Below are 22,271 nucleotides of genomic sequence, written 5' to 3' on the forward strand. Positions count from 1 at the left end.
CCACCCTAAAGACAGGCAGTCTTTGTTCACTCACTGTGATTTGCTGGGCTTTGTTTTACCCATCTCTTAATTAAAAAAACAAACCCAAACAACTTATTAAAATAATGTATAAAATCCCATGCAGTGATTAATCAAAATAATATCTGAAAGCAAGTTTACAGGCACTGTTGTAAAAGCAAAGCATTGAATGAATCACTTAATGTTTTTTATTAAAGAAAAATCTTTTTCTACTGGGGGAGATGGATGTAAAAAAATATTCAAGAAATATTTCTTATTTTTGAGTGGTGAAAAACAAATAAGTCATAGTTTCCTGTAACCATTTTTTACATTTCTGGTTTGAATTCTTACATAAATAGAGTATGTATTTAAGTTTCTTGCTGTCCTGGCTCTACAGTGAGACTCAAGTGCCTCCTCTTCCCTTGCCTCTGGCTTGAAAGCTTCCTGATGAAAGGAGAAGCTTCAAAAAATGGCATTGGCAGGAAAGGGCAACAGAAGAGAAGAGGGAATTGGAGGGAGAGTAGGAACAGGGAAGTGCTTCAGGATTTATTGACAGCAGACTCTCCTCCAGCTTTACTGTTACAGAAACACAGCCCTGGGGGGAGATTTTTATTAGTGAGAAAATGCCAGGGATGGAAGGAGTGGATTGATGCAGAAAAATGAGATGGAAACAGGGTTTTTTGAGAAACCAAAGTTGATCCTGGGTACACACTCAGTGAAATGAGAAGTGAAGGTTTCTGTAGGTGAGGTACAATACCCTTAGACCTCATCTCCTTATTGAAGGTGTTTGAAAGTCCGTGAGATCATCACAGAGTCACAGACTGGTTTGGGTTGGGAGGGATCCTAAAGCTGATTCCACCCCTTGCTGTGGACAGGGACACCTTCCACTAGCCCAGGTTGCTCTAAGCCCTCTAGCCTGGCTGTGGACACTACCACAACCACCGCTGTGGTTGATGACAGTTCCCACCTTCCCTTCCCTGGTCCTCTGTTGAGAACATCTCAACCACGTGAGCTCCACCAGCCTGTCCCAGAGCAGGGACTGGTGTGGCTTCAGAGGCAGCTGCTGCCAGGAGAGTCGAGCAGAATGAAGCTGGTGTGGAGCTGGACATTGCCCATATCCGGAGCACTGTCCCTGTGTGACTGCAGAAATATTTGGGGTTTGGGATAAACTGGATGTGGGAAGGTTTCGGGAAGTGAGGTTCAGTGTTTGTTTTGTGGGTCAAGGATATTTTGTTGGTTGTATCTGTAGCTCTTGCTTATGTAGCCATGGGCCAGGACCTGCTGTGCCAAAAAATCAGTCTCTTCCCAAAGGAATTCTTGGTCTGAGATAACAGTTGGTTTGGGCATACTGTGGATATAAACAGATGGGGGGGCAGTTTTGGTTAGAAGGATGGAGTGCTGTCAGTGCAGCAGCATCCTCACAGCTGGGGAGATGTTGCCAGGTTAGAAATGCTTTCAAAAGTACTTACTTAGTGTCATCTATCTCTTGAAACTCTTAATTTTATCTTAATTCATCAGTGCCCCAGTTCTGTGGAACCACTTACCTTTCAGGGTCCACTTGGGGCAGAGCCCTGGGTCTGCACAGGACCTGTTTATCAATAAATCTGTCAACATACACACATTAAACTAAAACAACCTTTGAAAGAAAATTACAATTAAACAGGAAAGAAGTTCCTCTAATCCCATATTTTTCTTTCTTCTCTTTAAAGTGTTGGCATGCAGAGCTGGTGAGGAATATTTTTATGCTCTAAAAAGCCCAAGAGTTGTGGCACATCTGGGTGTTTTTATTGTGTTTTTTTTTTCTCCTGCCTTGCTTTGCTTGTTTTGACTTAGAGGCAGGATGGGAAGCCACAACTTCCCCAAAATGATATCATACAGTCCTTCCCACTGGATGCAGCGTGGTGGGGAGGACCCCACATGCATCATCTCCTAAAGAAGGGGTTTGAAATCCTTCTGCTCCTCCAGCCCAGAAACAGGAGCTCCCATACTCTTCTCTAGCTTTCTTACAGTTTCCAAACCAGCCTGGCCTGCCCATCATCCAGGTTGTCTTCCTGAATGAGTTGATCACTTCATTCTTACTTCCTGAATGAGTTGATCACTTCATTCTTAATGGGAAAGAAAAAATTCCCAGGAGTCTCTCTCTCTTCCCACACAAGTTTTGCAGTTTAAATAATCCAGCCTCTAAAAAGCTCTGGGCAAAACATAAATTTAAACCCTGCTCTGCTCAACCTCCACCTCAATTCTTGAAATGTTAATCTTGGCTCACCCTGTGCTCACTGTAAGAAAGTGGGAGCAGAGTGGTGAAGTTGTAGGTGTTGGAAGGGAATGGAATTTGCACCGCAGACTCTGGGCAAGCCACAGGAGCAGAGCCTGGGAGAGCCCTTGGTGAGGACAGCAACCCCCAATTCTAGTCTGAACACTGTGTTAAGAAGGGTGAGTGGAGTTTATGAAACTTTCCAAGATCATTTTTTTTGCAGCACTGTTGTATTTATTATAATAAAAAGAAAATAAACACTTGTGGGTCTCTTCCAGCTCAGAATATTCTGTGACTTGGATTAATTTTAGGGAAGGGACGGAGAAGGAAGAAATAGATATATCTCTTTTCAACCTTTAAAAAATACTTTCAACACTGTTTTTTCTTTATATTAGGTAGCTTTTTTTTTTAATGTCTCAGAAAGGTTTTATCTTGGTTTAAGTTCTGCATTCGGATTACTTTTAGCCATTACAACAAAGTAGATAAGGGGAAAGTCTTTATTCTTCAGATGGAATCACAGGCTTTGGTTAGTTAAAGAGATCTGGGATGAATAGTCCTTTATTTATTAAGGGACAAAATCTTACCCAGAGCCCCAGTGCATTATGTTATCAAATTCCTTTGGAGTTTTTTTCTTTTTGAATGAACAAGAAACCAGTAAATCTTTCTCCTTCTCATCCTTAAGAGTGCTGATAGGTCTGTTCCAAGCCAGGCAGCTTCAGCAGAGTGCTCCTCCCCAGCAATATGCAGAGATGGCACCAAGTTGCCCAATAAATTTTGTCTATGTTTTATTTGAGGTGTTGATCATTTAAAATCTTAGAATCATAAAATACCCAGAGATAGAAGGGATCCACAGGGATCATTGACTCCAGAACAAGCAAAACCTTGGTCGTGTTCCTTATATTGCTGTACTTTAAACTGATTTTGGGTGAGTTAAAATAGCTGGGAGGTATTTGAGCAGAGGAGTTAATACCCCTCTTCCAAACCCTTTTAATCAAGGAATCTGGTCTCATTCCTTAAAATGAAAGGTTTTTTTACTACTTTTCCCTTCAGAGCTCCTAAGAATTGAGCTGGGCTCTGTCCTAGCTCATGCCATCAGCAGAATGTTAATTGTGTTCGAGCTGCAGAGCTTTTATTCCTGGTGAAAACATACGAGCTGGAATAAGGTTTGACTCGGAAAATCCTGGATGAGATTTGTAGGTCTGGAGAGTTAGAGAATGTCTTTACTTGTACAATAAATTGTTGTTTCTGGGAAGCACTGAAGTATCTTCATGATGATGGTTTTTAATGGAGATACTTGTCAGAGGAGAACGGACAATTAAACTTTCCTGTTTTTTGTGGGATGAGAACCGTGGGGTCAGCAGCTCATCAAATGTAATGCTGAAGAGGAGGGCTCTAAGAAACTCTTTTATAATGAGCAATTATGTTCAGTAGTTCCCTTTTTTTTTTCCCCTGACTGTTTGTGCTGTTCTTTGAAGATTAATTAGTTAATGATTTGACTGTGCTTTGAAGATGTAAAGTGGTATCTAGAAGTGCTAAGTGTTATCATATCGCATTCCCTTTGAAGTTTTATAAACTCTATCACACAGAGCTTTCTTCCTAAAAGTCCTTTTCGCCTTGTGAGATATTTATAATTAGAGAGAATGATCTTTTCAACTGCTGTCACGTTAATACTTTCCAACTTTTCCAGTCTGCAGCAGGATTTGGGGTCAGATAGTGCTGCATTGGAAGTGGAGGGGACAGAGGTTTCTGAGTGACTTGGCAATGCCAGCTTATGGGCAGTCTGTATCCAGAACTGAGGAATTCCACTAAGATTTCTGTTTATAATGCTGGGACTCTTGGGTTCCTCCAGGTGGTGTGAGGTCAAGGCTGGGTCTTTATTTAGTGGTGATGCTTCACTTTAGAAAAGCAAAATGATCGTATGTGCTCAGTAATACAAAATCACAAAGTCATAACCACAGAATCCCAGACAGGTTTAGGTTGGGAGGGACCTTAAAACTCATCTCATTCCACACCCTGCCATGGGCAGGGACACCTTCCACTAGACCAGGTTGCTCCAAGCCCTGTCCAACCTGGCCTTGGACACTTCAGGGATGGGGCAGCCACAGCTTCTCTGGGCAACCTGTGCCAGGGCCTCACCACCCTCACAGCCAAGAATTCCTTCCCCATATCCCATCTAAGCCTGCCCTCTGGCAGTGGGAAGCCATTCCCCCTTGTCCTGTCCCTGCAGGCCCTTGTCCAAAGTCCCTCTCCAGCTCTCCTGGAGCCCCTTTAGGCACTGGAAGGGGCTCTAAGGTCCCCCTGGAACCTTCTCCAGGTGAACACCCCCAGCTCTCCCAGCTTGTCTCCAGAGCAGAGGGGCTCCAGCCCTTGGAGCATCTCTGTGACCTCCTCTGGACTTGTTCCAATGTGTCCACCTCTTTCCTGTGTTGGGGGCCCAAGATGTACTTTGGATTAGAATAGGGAGGTGGGTACCTTATCATACTTGCACAAATGAACTTGACCAGAAAATGAAAAATAAAATTACTCTTTGAGTTAAGATGAGAACTAAAGGTTTTTCAGCCATGGCTTATCTGCTGTGGTCATAGGAAAAAGAGAAAAAAAAAACAAGCAGAGTTAGGATAAAATTGGTGGTCTCTGGGGAGGGTGTTACTGAACTAACATACTCAGTGAAGGAAATATGAGCAGAACTGTGTGAAAAGGTAGAACAGCAGAGAGAGGCACTGAGGCTATAAAGAGTTTGAGTTTCAAATCCAGTTGTTTTATGGGGAAAATGAACACTTTTAAATCCAGGTACTGTCGTGGGGAAATAATGCAGATTGTGGCCTTGTGGGAATGACAAGTTTATCTTTAATATAGCAAGGATTAAAAAAAAAAACTAAACCTCTTAAATTATAAACTCCTTTATTTTAATACTGTTGGTAAAATTCCACTGGACAAGTTATTTCATCCAGGCTTTAACTGAGTGTTCACGTGTCAGATTCGAAAATACATTTTTCAAGTTCTGTAACTCATAACAAAAACTTAAATGCCAGAAATTCAGCCGCTTTATACAAAAACAACTGCCAGACTTCACCCCTAGAACTATGAAATCCTGGTGGCTGGACATAAAAAGGAGTATTTAAATGGTTTATAGTCTCATGGCCCTCCTGCCTGCAAGGCATTGCCATCCTGTGAACCAGCAGTTCAGACGAAAACAGGATGAGTGCTTTTAGGGGGGGAATGTGGAGAGGAATCTCTGCTAGTCCTTGGTCCATCAAGGCACAAAATTCTTCAAAGCCACGCTCAAGTGAAGCTGCATTTTTGCACAGAACCCTACAGTCCCAGCCCAGGACTTCCACTGGGACTTGTAGGCACTGTGGGAATACAAAATTACTGTGGCAAAGAGGAGTGGGGAAACCCCAAGACAGTGGTTTTTCCAGGGTAATTCCCCTGAGCTGAATGTGGTGAGAACATCGTGGCCACAGCCAGTCTAGGAAACTTGAGTAAGTGCTAAACTGTTGGGGGTGTTGAACTGAGACTGTACTCAGTGTGGATATTTTGTTGTAGAGTGTCTGGCTAAGGTTTAAAATGTGCCCTGCAGTCATTTCCAACCCAAATATTGGCATATTTGATAATGCAAGAGATCCAGGAGATGAAACTGGCCTATTTTCAGTGTTAAGTCCCAAGGGGAACGCTCAGCAAAAGGTGAAGCGCTGGAAATCAGAGCCCCCCTCTGCCAGTTCTCTAGTTCTGTAATCAAAGAACATGAGAGAAGTGGCAAGGAAATGGTTTTTTTTATGCATTTGAAGCTGATGGGATGATGATCCACTTTAACTGTTAGCTTAAAACTAAAAAATTCAAACATTTAGGCTTTATTTTCATTTTGCTGCAAGCAGAGATGGTATTTTGCCCTGAGTGGAATATAATCCTGTTACTGCCGTGGTGGGAGAGGGTTTGTGCCTCCTATGCTAATGACTTCCCATTCCCTCTCTCCTGGATGTGTTTTTCCTTTTGTTTTAAGGGACTCAGCAAACCTAGTATCACTGGTGATCCCATGGGATGAACACCAATCCCTTCATGTCTCCAGACTGGCAGGGAGAGCAGACAAGGTCCATGCTCCAGGTGGCAGCTGGGACATTCCCATCGCATTATGAGGCAGAAATCCCAGTGCCCATGGGATTTATTCCCTGAAAATGGCAGGGGAGTGGAACAAGATGGTCTTTTATGGTCCTTCCCAACCCAAACCATTCTGGAATTTTCTGCCACCTCTGCCCCAAGTGATTCAAATGTGACTGACCCCATCTGGGCTGCAAGTGTTCGGGATTTTCACAGTATCTGAACACTCTGTTGGCCTCATTTGGTGTATTAATTATTATCTTTTTAAGTTCTTAGTGCACGTGGTCTTGGCCCTGGGGTAGGTGCCTTATTTTGTTGTTGGGTTTGATGGTGGTTTGTGTTTTTACTAATCCAGTCAGTTTTGTCATATTAGTAATATGTATTTTTTAAATTGCTTTTATTGATTATGTTGATTGGTGCTTCCTCAGAGATTATTTTAATAAGAAAGCACATTTTAAAGGTAATGAACGTGGCCTATAAACTATAGGAGTGTTTGAGATCTCCACCCTGTGGTTGTATTCTGAGCTTGGTTTCTACTTGACTGCACACTTGGGAACATTTTTGCTAAGTGTCCATGTAGACGTTTTCAAACAGAACTCAGAATATATAATGTCAACAGGTTGGGTTATGTTTTGGAGCTATTTCAGTATAAAGAACACATGATTTTTTTAACATTAGGGTGGGGGTTTTTTCAGGGAAACTATATTGACAATGTATTTATCATTACATGTAGATGTAGGTATTTACACATATTATATATAATGGCCTTAATCTCTTCCTTCCTTGTGCTGACCTTCTTGGAACACAGTTAAACTCCAGAGATTCAGGAACTGTCATCACATATTAAGCAAAATCTGTCAAATCCAGTGTTTAGTTTCCAAAAGCCTGTAACTGTTTGCAAATTGGATGTGAAGCTTTATCAGCCCTCAAGTAGAGCAACTTTTATTCCACGTTGTGATCCTGATTATCCTTTTCCAAGCACATACAAGAGAGGCCAGGAATAACAATAACAATACCTTCAAGTTTTGCCTTTGTCACTCTACTTAGTTTTTCATTTTTCCTCTCCAATCTCCAGTTCTTGCTGATAACCTGAAGTCTAACCCAGGAATTAAATGGCAGTATTTCAGCTCAGAAGAAGGGATTTTCACTGTTTTCCCAGCCCACAAGTTCCGGTGCAAAGGCAACTACGAACACCGCAGCAGGTACGGTCTGTCTCCTTCCAATTTCCTGGGAAAAGCACTCAAACTGGATTCCTCAGGCACTGATTTCATTCCAGCATTGTGCTTTGCCAAGTTGACAACATTCATGAGTAACTTCTAATGGAGTCCCTTGGGTTTTCTTAGGTTTGTTTTTTAAAGCACAAGTTTTCACTTCTAAGAAGCTTTGAAGTAAAATAAAATTACATACAGGTTCCTCACCTCTCCCAAATCAAATAAGCTGTAAATAGCAGTGACTTGGAAAATGTAGGTCAGCCTGTAGGGAAAATTTGACTTATATTTGACTCATACTTGACCCCTGATAATAAAGTAGCAAACATGTATTCTGCTGATTTGGCAGGTGCATCGCTTTGGGGAGGGGGGTAGAAGGATGAGAGACAGGAAAGGAGCATTTTTCCAGTCTCCACCCCAGGCTCAGGTGGCACATCATGGATAGCAGGGAAGCAGCAATATTGGAAACTTCCTTTTTCTACTAAAAAATGTCAAAAAAAGGATGTCAGGGTTTTCCTGCTTGGGGGAATACTTCTGTTCTGTACACAGGATGCAAAGCAGTTGAGGTGCAGTATTTTTCCCTAGTTTTTGCTATCAGTACCATGGGACTGATAAAGGCTCAAGGCAGGAATCTTCTGAGAAGGTGAGGTGGTTTTAGTATCTCTGGTCACACATTAGCCAATTGTACTAGTTAGTCAGTCTGTGCAGAGGAAGAATCAGGACATCCAGGGACATTTCCATACCAGGAGTGCACAGAGACTAAGGAGAATTTTGGTTACATGTCAGGGTCGAGCAGTCAAATGTTTACAGATGGTATTTTTATGTGCCATCAAAGCTCAAAGTGTCTGAGCTTGATCAAGTTTTCTGTGGCCTTGGAAATGTGCAATCCTTTGATGTGAGAATGGGGGTGCCCCAGTCTTGGTCAGAATTTGGACACTAAAACCATTGGTGATTTTACCCAAGTCACTTAGTGTGGGTTGTAGTTTTTCCATAGCTAAATAAGGGATATCTTTTTGGTAATATTTACTTCAGAGGGTAGTTGGGGTGAATTAATTAGTTAATGCTCCACTGCTTTGAAGATCAAAGGCCCTGTTTCAGTTCTAGGTATGAATACAGTGTAGAGCTGCAGGCTGTTTTACAGTTAAGAACTGATTTGTGCCACTTGTTTGTAGCAGTGCCTTGTCTAAAGTCTTTTGCATTTCCTTGCCTCCTAATAAGATTTCTGTGGCTGCCTTTGATATAATAAAATTTAGATCCCCAAACTTGCACTTGACTGTAACAAGTTTTGAGTCTGGACTAAAGAGGAAAGAGGCTCATCTTTCTTTGTGAATCCTTCCTCCATGCTGAGGATCTTCCTAATTTATTCCCGGTTGGAAGCCTGGCATGAGAGCTTGCGAACGCTTTCACACATCTCTCAGTACTGAACTGGATCTGAGCACCACTTCCCTGAAAACATGGGTTTTGATGTTAGCACAGACACGTGGCAGCACCAAGAGCCCTCTCCAGTGTTAACTCACATTGGCCATGGGGTGTAAAACTGGGCAGATCCAAGGGGCTGTGGAGCATGACCTATGTAAGAGTCATTCCAGGGTACCAGGAGAAAACCCTTCCTTGGCCAGAGGCATTCCCTTGTTACAACAAACCAAACACCCTGGGCTAATGAACTCCTCACAGTTGCACAGGTTTTTACTTGTCATGGAACCAGCAGATACCCACTATTGTACTTACTTTCACGTGTGAGTGAAGTTCCTGGCACCTGGGATTTATCAGGAGGCTTTTCTTCCTTGTCAAAGCTTAATTCAAAACTTGATGTGAACTGCTGCAAACAGTGATCCCAAACACTGCTGCTGCTTCAGCAAAATTGCTTATTCCTGGCTGAAAGCACTTGCTGTGACAAAGGGAGATGGACCTCATTTAGATTAAAAAATCAGGAAGAAATCAGAAGGAGGGTGAGAGTGAGGGCCATTTCTGTGTGTTCATGTTCTCAGTTGGTTTCCCCATAGAAGTTTTCATAAAGGCAAAAATTCCTGTTCTAATTCATTGTTTCTTCATTGTTCTTTGGGTTTTTTTTTTAATTCTTGACTGTTTTCACTTTAGTGGAAATGACAAGGTGTCTGATGACAGTGGTTTGGATTGTGTTCTCCCTCAGGCCCGTCTATGTCTCGACTGTCCGCCCTCAGTCCAAGCACATCGTTGTCATCGTGGACCACGGGGCCTCTGTCACAGAGACACAGCTCCAGATTGCCAAGGATGCTGCCCAGGTCATCCTGAGCTCCATAGATGAACATGACAAGGTGAGGCTTCTCCAGGCAAGGAATCTTCCTTGGTTTCAGCCATGCTCCGAGTTCTTGGTTGTCATCCAAAATGGTGATTTTAACTCTATGTCCATGGTCTCCTTGTGTCTGTGGTCTGCCTCTGATGGGTGATGGAGACTTGAGCTCACCTCTGGAAACCTGTCTACTGCAGGGGAAATACTTGGGGATCCACAGGGTGGGAAAAAGGTGAAAAGCCACTGATCTAAAGCAAAATCTTGTATCTGAGTAATCTTTAAAGGCTCCTTCATCTCAGCAGAGACTTTAGGTAACGGTCAGTGGTGTGATACAGTGAGGAGGACCATGCTCTGAGCCTGATGACTTGTGAAGTTCTAGATTGCTTTGAGCAACTCATTTTACCTCTGAACCTGTATTTTTTTTTTTAAATTGAAATTATTTATTCTGCTCTGATACTGGGGTGAGCTGAAACATAATTAGGGCCAAGAAATCTGGATTTTATTTCTTGCTCTGCCACAGATACTCACTTGGCAATGAAAAAGTCACTTCACCTGTACTTTTTTTCAATACAAATTACAGCCAGGGGCCTAACAGGTGCTTCTGTAGGACCACAAGAAGTCTCCAGTTTAGTTTTACTTTTAGTAATTCTCTGCTGGTGGGACCTTGATCATTCTTTCTGCTTGGGTTTTCTTTTTGGAGTAGGAAGGGAGTTTCAGTCAAATCAAGTTGAAGAACAAGTGATGATAATCTTGGCCTTAAGTCTTCTCATTAACAGTATGGGAAAACCACTTGTAACTTGTGTGCTTTTTGAGGGACTTAATATTGTAAAATAATGCTTATGGTTCAGCAGAATTAATAGCACTTAAGTGTCAAAAGTGTTTGCCTTCATACAGACAATACACTTAAGACACAGATTACTGGGTCAGTAGCTCAGTGGTTATGAAACCTGTTACACAGGTATATAATTAATGCTTAATTCTGGGACTGTCTTGCATCAGTCATAATTTATAATGAATTATTCCACTGAATTAATAAGACTGGTGTGTTATATGTATATTAATGCAAGTGTTACCACTACATGCCTTAAATTATTTACAGGATAAAAACTGATGGCAGAGTTGGCTTGCTTGGATTGAAATGTTAAAACAGCAAAATGCTTTGCCTGTGAAAAGTTCTTAAGGGGGCTGTTTATTTTTTTTTTCATCTTCTCTATGCACTCCACTTTTCTCCAAGCACTCCAGGCTTTCCTGAAAATAGCTTTCTGCTGGTTTTCCTTTCAGTTATCCCTGGCTCACTCAGGCTCCTGCCCAGAACAGTGTATTAACTATTGTGTAGGAGCAGAGCCAAGCTGACTTCGCCAGAGAAACAAAGAGCAAAGTCTCTTTTCCTTGAATCCACCATAAGTCTAATCCTTTTCAAATTTGACGGATTTATGCCTCAAGCATTTATTTCCTAACAATTGGGTTTTAAACCCACGGAATCTCTTCAGTTGGCTTATCATTGTGTTCTCTATATCAGTGCTTTAAGAATCCTAAAAGGAAGGTAATCCCATCGAGTCTCTTCTCTTTCAAGATCTCCGTGTTGACCGTGGCAGACACAGTCAGGACCTGCTCCCTGGATCAGTGCTATAAGACATTCCTGTCTCCTGCCACCAGTGAGACAAAGAGGAAGATGTCCACCTTCGTTAGCAGTATAAAGTCATCTGACAGCTCCACACAGCACGCTGTGGGATTCCAGAAGGCTTTCCAGTTGATTCGGAACACGAACAATGGCACAAAACTCCAAGGAAGTAAGTTCCTTGTTGTGCAATCCTGATTATTTCTGAGGCTTGCAAATATCACATTCTCACTTTGACTGAGGCCAAAGGAGTGTAGTGTGCTGAATATTAAAATAAAAAGGGGAGGGAAGCACGTGTTTTTGTTAAGTGGCATTTCCTTGATCTGGAATCCGCATGAGCTGAATGTGGCCATTCCCTTTTCATGTGTGCCACTTGCTGACTTGCTTTTCCTTTGAACTGAAATATGGAAATGCAGGATTGAATTGTCTGACAGCTGAATTATTTCCCAAATGTGTATTTTGGGGGGTCAGGGGTCACTTCAAGGAAACTTCCTGCTTCTGCAGGTTCATTTAATTATTGCTGGAATGTATGTCTATAGACAATGTGCTTAACTGGAATCCTATGGAAGTGGCTCTTTCTTCTCAGGGAAATGGGGTTTTTTTGAGGATACCAACTATGGGGTTTATTTTATGGAATACCAACTTGTCCTGGCTAAATTTTCCTTCATCACAGAATACCCTCGTGAACTTTGCGTACTCATTATGAGCTTTCTCCTTCCCATTCCCAAGATGGGGTTTTTCTGTGTGTTTTTTGTAATGGGGATGTGGTGAAAGATGTGGAAAAGATGGATGTGGAACTGAGTGCCACATATGCTTGCCAGGAAGCTGTGGAAGGCAAATTCTGTGCTCCTTGGAGCTGAGTAACATTAGCAGTGCCACAGTGGGGTGGGGGAAGCAGCCAGATCTCCACGGGGATAGTCAGTTTAGATCCCACAGCCTGGTGTTGTGCCTGCTCCAGTGAGTGCAGCTCCTTCAGTTTCCCAGAGACACCAGCTCAGATGCTGTACAGAACAGGAGAAAGAGGAAAAGTCCAGGAATTAAAGTGCTTTGGAAAGAATGAGGAAATGCGCTCCCAATCCATATGATTTTCTTTCTGTTTGTGAAGCAGTGTTTTTGCTACAGTTCAGCCAAATGCTGAACTTCAGGCCATTGGTACAGTGAGACCTTTATCTCACTGGGCACTACTTTTAGCTGAAGGGTAGGGCTGGCAAGGGTAGGATTTTACCATCCTCTGGGAAAATGGTGAAAGGGGAGCAACTCTGTCAAATAAAAAATAAATAATCCGAAGCTGGCTGGGATAGGATGCCTTAGTCAGCAGGAGTTATTCCAAGAGCATCAGCTGTAGAGTCTTGCAGCATCCTCCTACATATCTACATATCTCCTACATATCCCCCATCCCTGAAAGTGTTGCCCCACTCCTGGAAGTGTCCAAGGCCAGGTTGGACAGGGCAACCTGGTCTAGTGGAAGGTGTCCCTGCCCATGGCAAGGAGCGGCACAACATGAACTTTAAGGTCTCTCCCAGCCCAAACCATTCCATGATTCCATGTTTGTCACTGTTTATATATTATCATTAGAAGGTTTTGGCATATTCTTCATTAATGTGAAAACACACATATCAAACAATTATTCTGGGGCACAAGTACAGAAAGTTAAATGCAAATGATTTGGATTTAGGTTTTCTCTACATGTGAAAGATTGTGTAGACCTAATACGCATACAGCACGTTTCAGAATTCCTAGGGTGAGGCACAATAGGTTTGAGAAGAGGATGTTTATAAAACATGTCTCATTTTCTGGTAAATAATCTTTACATCTTTTTTAAAAAAGAAAAATAAACCCAGAAAAAAAATATCATTCATTTGCCCGCTAATTTTCTAACATCCTGTTCCCAGAGAACAATGTGTGGGTGTGTCAGGGAAGCTGTTGAGATACAGCCTCAATCCCAAATTCACACTGGAAAAATTAGAAGGGAACAACTAGTGTGAGATGGGAGAATTGTGCTGTTGAACACGTCTGGATTTCCTGCGTTATTCCAGTTCCCATTGCAGTCCTGCTCAGCCAACCCTCATCCCGAAGTGTGAGAAAATGCTCTGCCATGAGTGCCAACATTCCCTGAAAACTCTAAGTAAATGAGATGTGTCTGTTGCATATGTACGTATATATATATATTTAATTACATTTTATATATAATATATATATTTATATAAAATATACAATGACATGCTATAGATAAATGCAGTAATGGTGTTCTGAATATAAGGGCCTTTTCCAGCTCTCAGAAGTGCAGTGTATCAAATAGCACAAGATGATCAGCTATGGAATGATAAGATGCCCAGTTGACTCTGGTCCCTAATGCAGACTTAGGACTGGTTTATGTTACTCCTCCTAGCCGAGCTTTGAGACTGCAGCATCATGCCTGACTGCAGATCCAATATCTATGTTGTAGCCTAGGAAACACAGCAACAATTTTCCTTAAACTCCAGGCAAAGCTGTTTTAATACCTGGCTTTGCTTTTTTTCTCTAGTTATAGCCCTTAAAAAATTAAGGTAGAAATTCCCCCAAATTAACGGCACCTCTTGTTTGTATCAGAATCCAGTTCTGGCTGAAATTCTTTTGAAATCATGACGACAAAATGCGCAAGTCAAAGCTTTCTTACCTATTTAAAAACCAACACAGCAAACCCACCAAAAAACCCAGATGAGACAACGAAGTTGAGATATGACCAACTAACCCAGTGCTTTGGATTACATGTGGTGCATGATCCCTACCATTAATTATATGCACAAACCACTTTTAATCCTGAGATGTATGTGATGAAACAGGTTGGGGTGTAAGCAGAGATTTGAATTGACGTGTTCAAAGGCTCTGAGGCAGGACTTTAGCCAAGAACATCCTCAGCTTGAAAAACATGTTCCAGTTCATGTGCAAGGAGCCAGGTCACATTCCCAAGTGTTCCGCTCTAACCTACTCCATAGGAAGGCACTGGGTGAGCAGCTCCAGGCTTTAGGATTGCAGAGTGGGAGGAGAAAAGGGGGCAGGAGAGGAAACTTGCAGGTTTTTTGCTTTTGTGAAGCTGGACTTGCACGCTCCTGCCTGGTGGCAGCCGGGCTGTCCAGCCTGGAGAAGAGAAGGCTCCAGGGACACCTTAGAGCCCCTTCCAGTGCCTAAAGGGGCTCCAGGAGAGCTGGAGAGGGACTTTAGACAAGGGCCTGGAGGGACAGGACAAAGGGGAATGACTTTCCACTGCCAGAGGACAGGGTTAGATGGGATTTTGGGAAAAAATTCTTCCCCTGTGAGGGTGGTGAGGCCCCGGCACCGGTTGCCCAGAGAAGCTGTGGCTGCTCCACCCCTGAAAGTGTCCAAGGCCAGGTTGGACAGGGCTTGGAGCAACCTGGTCTAGTGAAAGGTGTCCCTGTCCATGGCAGGGGATGGAACTGGATGATCTTTAAGGCCCCTCCCAACCCAAACCATTCTATGACTCTAAGCCAGAAGGTGCCTGTGGGGTCTGCTCAGGAGAAACAAACCCCAGTGCTCCTGGGTGGCTGGAAGGCACCAAACCAAACAGATGTTTGGTAAGTGCTAAGAATGAAAGTTGAATAATTAATGCTGTAATTCATAAGGCTGCTGGGTGTTTATCCACTGTAGATCGCTGTGACTCTCACACATGAAGCTGTTGGCAGTGTGTGGCTGGGAGCAGATTAAGGGCTCTTAGCACATGTCTTGCCTGAGTTAAAAACCTAATGCACTTTCTGCTGTTTCTGTGATTCTCTTTTAGATACTGACATGGTCATCATTTATCTCTCAGCTGGGATTACATCAAAAGACTCCTCTGAAGATGATAAAAAAGCTACTCTACGTGTCATCAATGAAGAGAACAGTTTCCTCAATAACTCAGTCATGATTCTTACTTATGCTCTTATGAATGGTGAGAAATGGTTGTGATTTCCAGTGGATGAACATTCCCTGTCCTTGCACAGCTTGTTTATGAAGCTCATTCAAATGTAATTCCAGGCCTTATTGGGAGCAGTTTGTTATGGATTTTGGCACTTAGAATCTAGAGGCTGAATCCAGATGTTCCTACTTTGGTATATATATATATGTGCCACTATATGCTTATGTATCCCAGTGCAGCTGCTCAGGATATAAAATATGGTTGCCTGAATTGTCTGGTGGCAACCAGACTGAGTTAAATTTGATAATTATTGCAACTGTAAACCTTCCTGCCACTGCCCTGGTTCCTGGTGCAGCAGAACGGAAATACTTGTGACTTCTGTTTAAGTCCTTAGCCAGAGAGCATAAATGTGACATCAGACATAATCTGAAATGCTTTAATAACCTGGGACCCAATTTAAGAGTGAAGTTAAGTATGAAAATCACATTCCCAGTAGTTTGGCATCCTGTGCTTCTTCCAGGAAAGCATTTTCAGCACAAAGGCTGTTTGTTATATTTGCACATGGACTCTAACCAAGGAAACTAAAGCTTAAGCTAATGTATGATTTGATTGTAAATTTAAATACTCATTTGAGACTCCTACGTGCAAAAGGCTTTGATTTGTGCAGGAATTGAACCTGGGACTTGTGTAAAATGTGAAACTTTAATGTTTAAGCTGAAGAACAAAGCCTGTTATCTCCAAGGGTGGGTGAGACGCTCCTGGTCCTTTCTGTGGGCGAGCCACCGGTGGAGAACAAAGAGCTGTCCTGTGGATTTATGTGGCACATAAGTCTTTGTTAAAAGATCTTTGTTTAAAGTGGGGATGTGAACAGCATGGTAAATTTTTTCACTGTGCAACAGCACGTGAGAGGCAATCTTATTTAATTTTGTGTTATCTAATTACTCTTCCTAAAACCAGTCTTTAGGCACTTTACCTTATCACTTAAATAGTGATTATATAGTATTTTCAGTCCTACAGGATGTATAATTTTGCTTTTATTTACAGTTATTTGGAGTAAGATACAGAAGCCTTGATGGAAATTCTTTTGTCTGCTTCCTTCTGTTTCTTGCATCTGTGTTTCAGAGGGGGTGACAGGGTTGAAGGAACTGGCCTTTCTGAGGGACCTGGCAGAGCAGAACTCGGTGAAATATGGGGTGCCAGACAGAACAGCCCTTCCTGTGACCAAGGGCAGCATGATGGTCCTGAACCAGCTGAGCAATCTGGAGACCACAGTTGGGAGGTTCTACACCAACCTCCCCAACCGGATGATCGACGAGGCCGTTTTCAGTCTGCCCTTCTCGGATGAAATGGGAGATGGTGAGTGCTGACATTGGATTTGGGTATAAAAACAGAAGGGATCAGCTTCCCTTGGCTTACATATTCCCAAATAGTGTCACCAAGTGATGTGCTCAGGTGTGTTTCCAAGCCTTTTTCCAGTAGGATTTTCATCTGCAGAAGGTCTAGTTATGACCTCCCATGGTGCTGGCAGAGCTCCCTTGACTGTACGCACCCCCAGCCATGGGTCCCACTGCCTGAGCTAATCCCTGCTGAATTGCCATCCCTTTCCCTTTGGGACTGGTGCCCTTCCTGCAGCTCAGTGGAAGGTCAGAGTTTTAGGGTGTATCCCTGCTAGTTCTAGGGCAGCTCACCCGACCCTTCTCTAGCACTGCTCCAGTGCTCTGGGAAGAGATGTGACGTCACAGGGATGTCTGGAAATCCATCAGTGATTTTATATTGCTTTGACAATTGAACAAATTCAGTATTTCTTCATTCAGAACTTTGTATATTCTTAGTCTTGTCTCGTATTTAGGATTAGTTGAGGTTATGCTGAATAGTTTTCAAGGGCTGCTGCGTTTAGATTCTGTTGAGTCCCAAAACAGACTTAAGACTATTCTTCTGAGTCAGAACTCCTGCTCCTTCCTGCATTTCCTAACCTGAGTTATTAAGCTGTATTGTTGCCCTCTCCCAAAGCCATATGCAAACATAATTGAAAATTTGAGCAACCCAAGGATTAGAAATGGTGCAACAGAGAAGGTTCATCTTGCAAAGATTTCCAACTTAAAAGCTTATACATGCAAATGAATTTTATATTGGGTTGAGGGAAGAGTTGCTGAGTTTCCAAACAGCAGTGGTGTAGAAAAGAAGAGTAGTAAGGTATTGCAAAGAGTTCTTACCTCAGCCATGAGATACATCCCAAAACATTGTGTAATTATGGGTATGATTCCCAGTACAATGGTGATACTGGAATTTAGTTAAGCAGAGCAGGTTTAATATTCTGAATATGCAATTAGATGAGCAATAATTCATTCCTATTGTTGCTTTACAAGCACAAATTCTCTTCCTTCCTCCTCCCCCTATTTTTTAAATTACTTTAAATGATGTTAAAGGAACAAAATGCCATCTTGGCTTTTCATGCAAATGCATCTTATCTGTAAGGAATCCACTTGTAATCCGCTGTCAAAGCCCCCCAAACATTAATTGTGGTGTGTGTTTTAATAAATTGATTAAATGTACTTTAGGTCACTATCAGAAACACAGAAATTAACTAATTAAGGAGAGTGGTTATCAACAGCCAGACATGACAGACAACCTGCTGAGCTTCCCTGTCCATATTCCAGCAAGGAATACCACATCAAATTTAATTGTGTAACATTTGGAAATTTTGAAGTCCCTGCTCTGTTCCCTCTAAAAATAATTAACTAGATAATATTGCTGATGGTTTTATGTTGTTTCTGTCATTCCAAGGCTTGATAATGACTGTCAGCAAACCGTGTTACTTTGGGAACCTGCTGCTGGGGATTGTTGGAGTGGATGTTAATCTTGCCTATATCTTGGAAGACGTCACCTATTACCAAGACTCCTTGGGTTCCTACACATTCCTCATTGATAATAAAGGTAATTTGGCTCAGACAATCCCTTCTAGTCCCACTGAGGTCATTAACCACTGAAAGGAAACTCTGAATCCTCATGTCTCCAAATAGTCTATAAGTAATGAATGATAATACTTATTGACAGATTAATTGTATGTTGTTGGTTAGTTTTGCCTGAGAGTTGCTGGAGACTTTAGGTGGTTTCACGACTTGAAATGTCTGTCCTGGAGTTTGATGCGGAAACACTTGATGAGATTTTCTACATGTGTGACATCCAAATTTTTCTGTATGTGCAGGGAAGGAGGAAGAACTGGTGTATATGTGTGTTCAACTCATTTCCTCTCATCCAACCTCATTTTATGGCTTAGTTCTTTGAGCTGTGTTTCATTTGCAGCTTCTTTGATGATAACATTGCTTGGCCACTGACGTTTGTTAAATGCAAAACCTCTGTGTAGTTACTGTATATTCTTTTTTTCCCCCCTACAAATATCCATCCTGGGCTTAGTTGTTTTACTGCATTCAACATTTGGGTTTGTATTTTATTTTTTAGGCTACACTCTGATGCACCCATCCCTGACCAGGCCCTACCTGCTCTCCGAGCCCCCTCTCCACACGGATATTATCCATTATGAGAACATCCCCAAATTTGAGCTGGTGCGCCAGAACATCCTCAGGTGAGGAACTGGGATGCAAATCCAAACATGAGCAGTGCTCAGAAGTATTGCTGGAGGAATTTTAAGAGAATGGAGGGCAGAGTTCCTTTTCCTACAGTATCTGAATACTTGGATGGAATTTTTTTGTTCCCCAATAGTTCTGGTTTGGTTTTTCCTCCAACTTTTTCATTTATCTTTGGGTGTGTGTAGGCAGTGATTCCCACATCTGATCTGGGGGATACTCCTTCTAATCTCTCCCTTCCATGTCAGGAAGATTTTTCACTGTTTTATCTGGGTTTTTCTTTATCCTTTGCCTGATCTGAGTATGTGTGAGCTCAAAATGTGGGGGTACACGAGTGCATTTTCAGCACACATACACTTTTCTTCACCAAGGACAAATAACAGTTAATTCCTTCAATTCTTATGATATTTTTATAAATATACAGCTGAAGGGTTTTCCTTAAGTGGTAACAATTTTGCTCAGTGTTTAATAATAAAATGCTGAATGTTTTATCTCCCACTGCAGCATTCCCCTGGGCAGCCAGATCATCACAGTTCCTGTGAACTCCTCACTGTCTTGGCATGTCAACAAGCTGAGAGAGATTGGAAAAGAAGCCTATAATGTCAGCTATGCCTGGAAAATGGTAAGGGAAAAAAACTAGGATGGCACAGAGTCAGTTTATAGCTCTATTACCAGTTGTAAGAGCTTTAGGAGAGCTCCTAGCCTTCCTTTCTTCAGCTTGGAACATATCTGAACACTAATCTTGACCTTGGGATTAAAATGGAATCTTAAGGTTAAATATAATCCAGGTGAATTTCACTGATGCCAGAAATAATTGGCTGTTTCTTTGTGCCAACAAACTCAAGAGAGTACTTGTGGATCATTTCACAGCATTAAGTTAAATCCAACCTAAAAGATTAGGCTGAGCAGTTTTAAGAGATTAAATCTGTCATTGTTTAACAGAAATTCACACAGGAGGGTATCTGGACCTAATTTTCTAATATTGTAATGCTGCATTTAATATCAAACACCCTTTGCAGAGCAGCTGGAACACTCCAGGCTTTGCTAGTCTGGTTGTCGTAGGGTCCTTAAAATATACAAACCAGTAAAACATGTGGCACATGCAACACATGGAGTGGAAAGGATAAAATCTTACTTTTGGGAGTTCATTTGTCTGTACTGTCCATAAAGGGACAGTGTGTGTTTATCCACTGTGAACCTGCAGTCTCTCTTCTGTTAATGATACTTCAAAAAATATCCATAAAACAGTGTTACAAATTATTCATTGAGCAACAAAAGGAAGGTCTTATTTAGTTTTCTGGGAAAAAAAAAAAAAGATTACAGTATTTTTATTTGGTGTGTTAACTATGGCAAAGTGGGTTTTGTACAACTTAGTGGCTCCAATACATACAAGTTCTGTACATCCTCCACATTTTGTTTCTGTTTGATGACTTGCTCATGTTTTCCAGGTCCAGGACACGTCCTTTATCCTGTGTGTGGTGGTGATACAGCCAGAAATCCCTGTTAAGCAGCTGAAGAACCTCAACACAGTGCCCAGCAGCAAACTGCTCTATCACAGGCTGGACCTGCTGGGCCAACCCAACGCCTGCCTGCACTTCAAGCAGCTGGCCACCCTAGGTAAGGCTCTTCAAGTGGTCTTGACCACCTCAGAATCCCAGAATTATTTAGGAAAACACCTGCAAGATCAAGTCCAACCTGTGCCCGATCACTGAGTGCCACGCCCAGTCATTCCTTGGACACCTCCAGGGATGGGGACTCCACCACCTCCCTGGACAGCCCCTTCCAGTGCCTGACCATCCTTTCCATGAAGAAATTCCTCCTGATGTCCAACCTGACCCTCTCCTGGCACAAATGGAGGCCGTGTCCTCTTGTCTTATCACACATGCATGTTTCTGCAGAGTGTGGCAGCAGAAAGTAAAACTCTTCTCACAAAACACTGGAAATACTCTCCTCTTGAGAGGCTTTTATTTCCAAGGCTGGCTGTCCAATCAGCTGTTACCTTCTTATAGCTCTTCCTTGATCATAGTTGCCTGCTCAATGCTGAGCACTTACATGGATGAATGAGTGGGGCAGATCATCAGAGTATGAGATAAATGCACCGTGAGTTTTGCTCAGAGTTCCCAGAAATTGGAGTGGGGACAGTGAGAGATGTCTCACCAAGCTTAAACTAAGTCCCCTTCTCTTGGCTGTAAAGCACCTTACTGACAAGTAACATAAGTAGGATGAAGCCCTGGCCTGTTGTGCGGGACTGACATTCTTTTGACTTTGGATTTATTGAAGTTTTTCACTGCCAAAAGCATTTAATGCCATTGAAGTCAGAAGTTAAGCCTGTTGGGGGAAATGAGAACTTCAGTGGTGTGATGGATTCCAGGCCCTCCTTACCTGCTTAAAAATTCCCAGGTTACTGGAACATTCCTGCTTTTGATAAGCTAAAGTGGTTCTGCTCTACTTGAGTCATTTCATTGCTGGAAAGAGGGAGGGTCTCCATGGCAGTTCTAATGTCTGGGAAGGATAGAGAAATTAAAAACCAGAATTTATATTAAGAACATAGAGGGGGTTTTTATATAAACATCCTAAGTTGCAAACTTTAATATTTAGGTATTAATCTTGGGAGGTTTGCTAAAATCTGTGCTGTATTGTAAGAAATTCTGAATTAAGTGCTTTTGTTTGTAGCAGGGTTTGAAGGTCTCCTGGTGGATTAGTGGCACAGTTGTGAGACTTTCCTTAGCTATTTGTGGCCCTGCAATATAACTGAGATTAGACTGGAGGAGTTATGGAGGGACTTGACAAACCTATGGAAATTGCTTTGCCACTTGTTTAAAATGCAGGGATTTCTTTTTCTTTAATGTGGTGCCTAGTCTTGATTATCTTATATCCAGAAAGATATAAATGGAAAATCTCCAAAAAATGCAGTACTAAGCTGTCAAGTGGAAAAACTTCATGCAAGCAAAATGCAACCCCATCAGAATATTTGGTCTGGGAAGCAGATGAAGGAGCAAAGCAGAAGTTTGTAAGTGATGGCTGCAGCACACATGGCTGCTGGATGGGGCTATGTTTTAGAGGAATGTGACTAAAAAGCAGAACATTTCCCAGGCCGCACTGAAATTTTTTCTTTAGATACCGTTCCTCACAGGGAATTTGGGTTCCATGGGTCAAATATTCAGGTTCCATGGGTCAAATATTCAGAAAAGACCTTCTTCTCAACCTTCAGCCCTGCATTGTCATGACCATTTCTCCTTTTAAAAAGAAAAAGCTGCCTAGTTTTGCAGATTTTGCGCAATGAAAGTTTGCCTTCTAGTTTGTTCTGAAAATCACTCCAGGCAGCTGCACTTTTATTGGGGAGCTGCCTCTTCT

The 22,271-nt window shown here is 42.2% G+C and overlaps 1 protein-coding gene across 4 annotated transcripts in view; it reads left to right on the forward strand.

Moving 5' to 3' along the window:
* The window catches only part of CACHD1 (cache domain containing 1), a 92,756-nt gene that overhangs the window by 50,928 nt on the left and 19,557 nt on the right, over window positions 1-22,271 (forward strand). For all 4 annotated transcript variants that reach the window (XM_017805465.1, XM_017805466.1, XM_017805467.1 and 1 more), the window contains exons 5-13: window positions 7,422-7,548; window positions 9,704-9,848; window positions 11,397-11,613; window positions 15,217-15,366; window positions 16,456-16,689; window positions 18,118-18,267; window positions 18,793-18,916; window positions 19,422-19,539; window positions 20,366-20,534. In XM_017805465.1, the coding sequence (XP_017660954.1) occupies window positions 7,422-7,548; window positions 9,704-9,848; window positions 11,397-11,613; window positions 15,217-15,366; window positions 16,456-16,689; window positions 18,118-18,267; window positions 18,793-18,916; window positions 19,422-19,539; window positions 20,366-20,534 (1,434 nt within the window). The remainder of the gene's footprint in view (window positions 1-7,421; window positions 7,549-9,703; window positions 9,849-11,396; window positions 11,614-15,216; window positions 15,367-16,455; window positions 16,690-18,117; window positions 18,268-18,792; window positions 18,917-19,421; window positions 19,540-20,365; window positions 20,535-22,271) is intronic.

This window comes from Lepidothrix coronata, unplaced genomic scaffold (assembly GCF_001604755.1).
Source record: "Lepidothrix coronata isolate B3197 unplaced genomic scaffold, Lepidothrix_coronata-1.0 Scaffold12, whole genome shotgun sequence".
Lineage (NCBI taxonomy): Eukaryota > Metazoa > Chordata > Aves > Passeriformes > Pipridae > Lepidothrix > Lepidothrix coronata.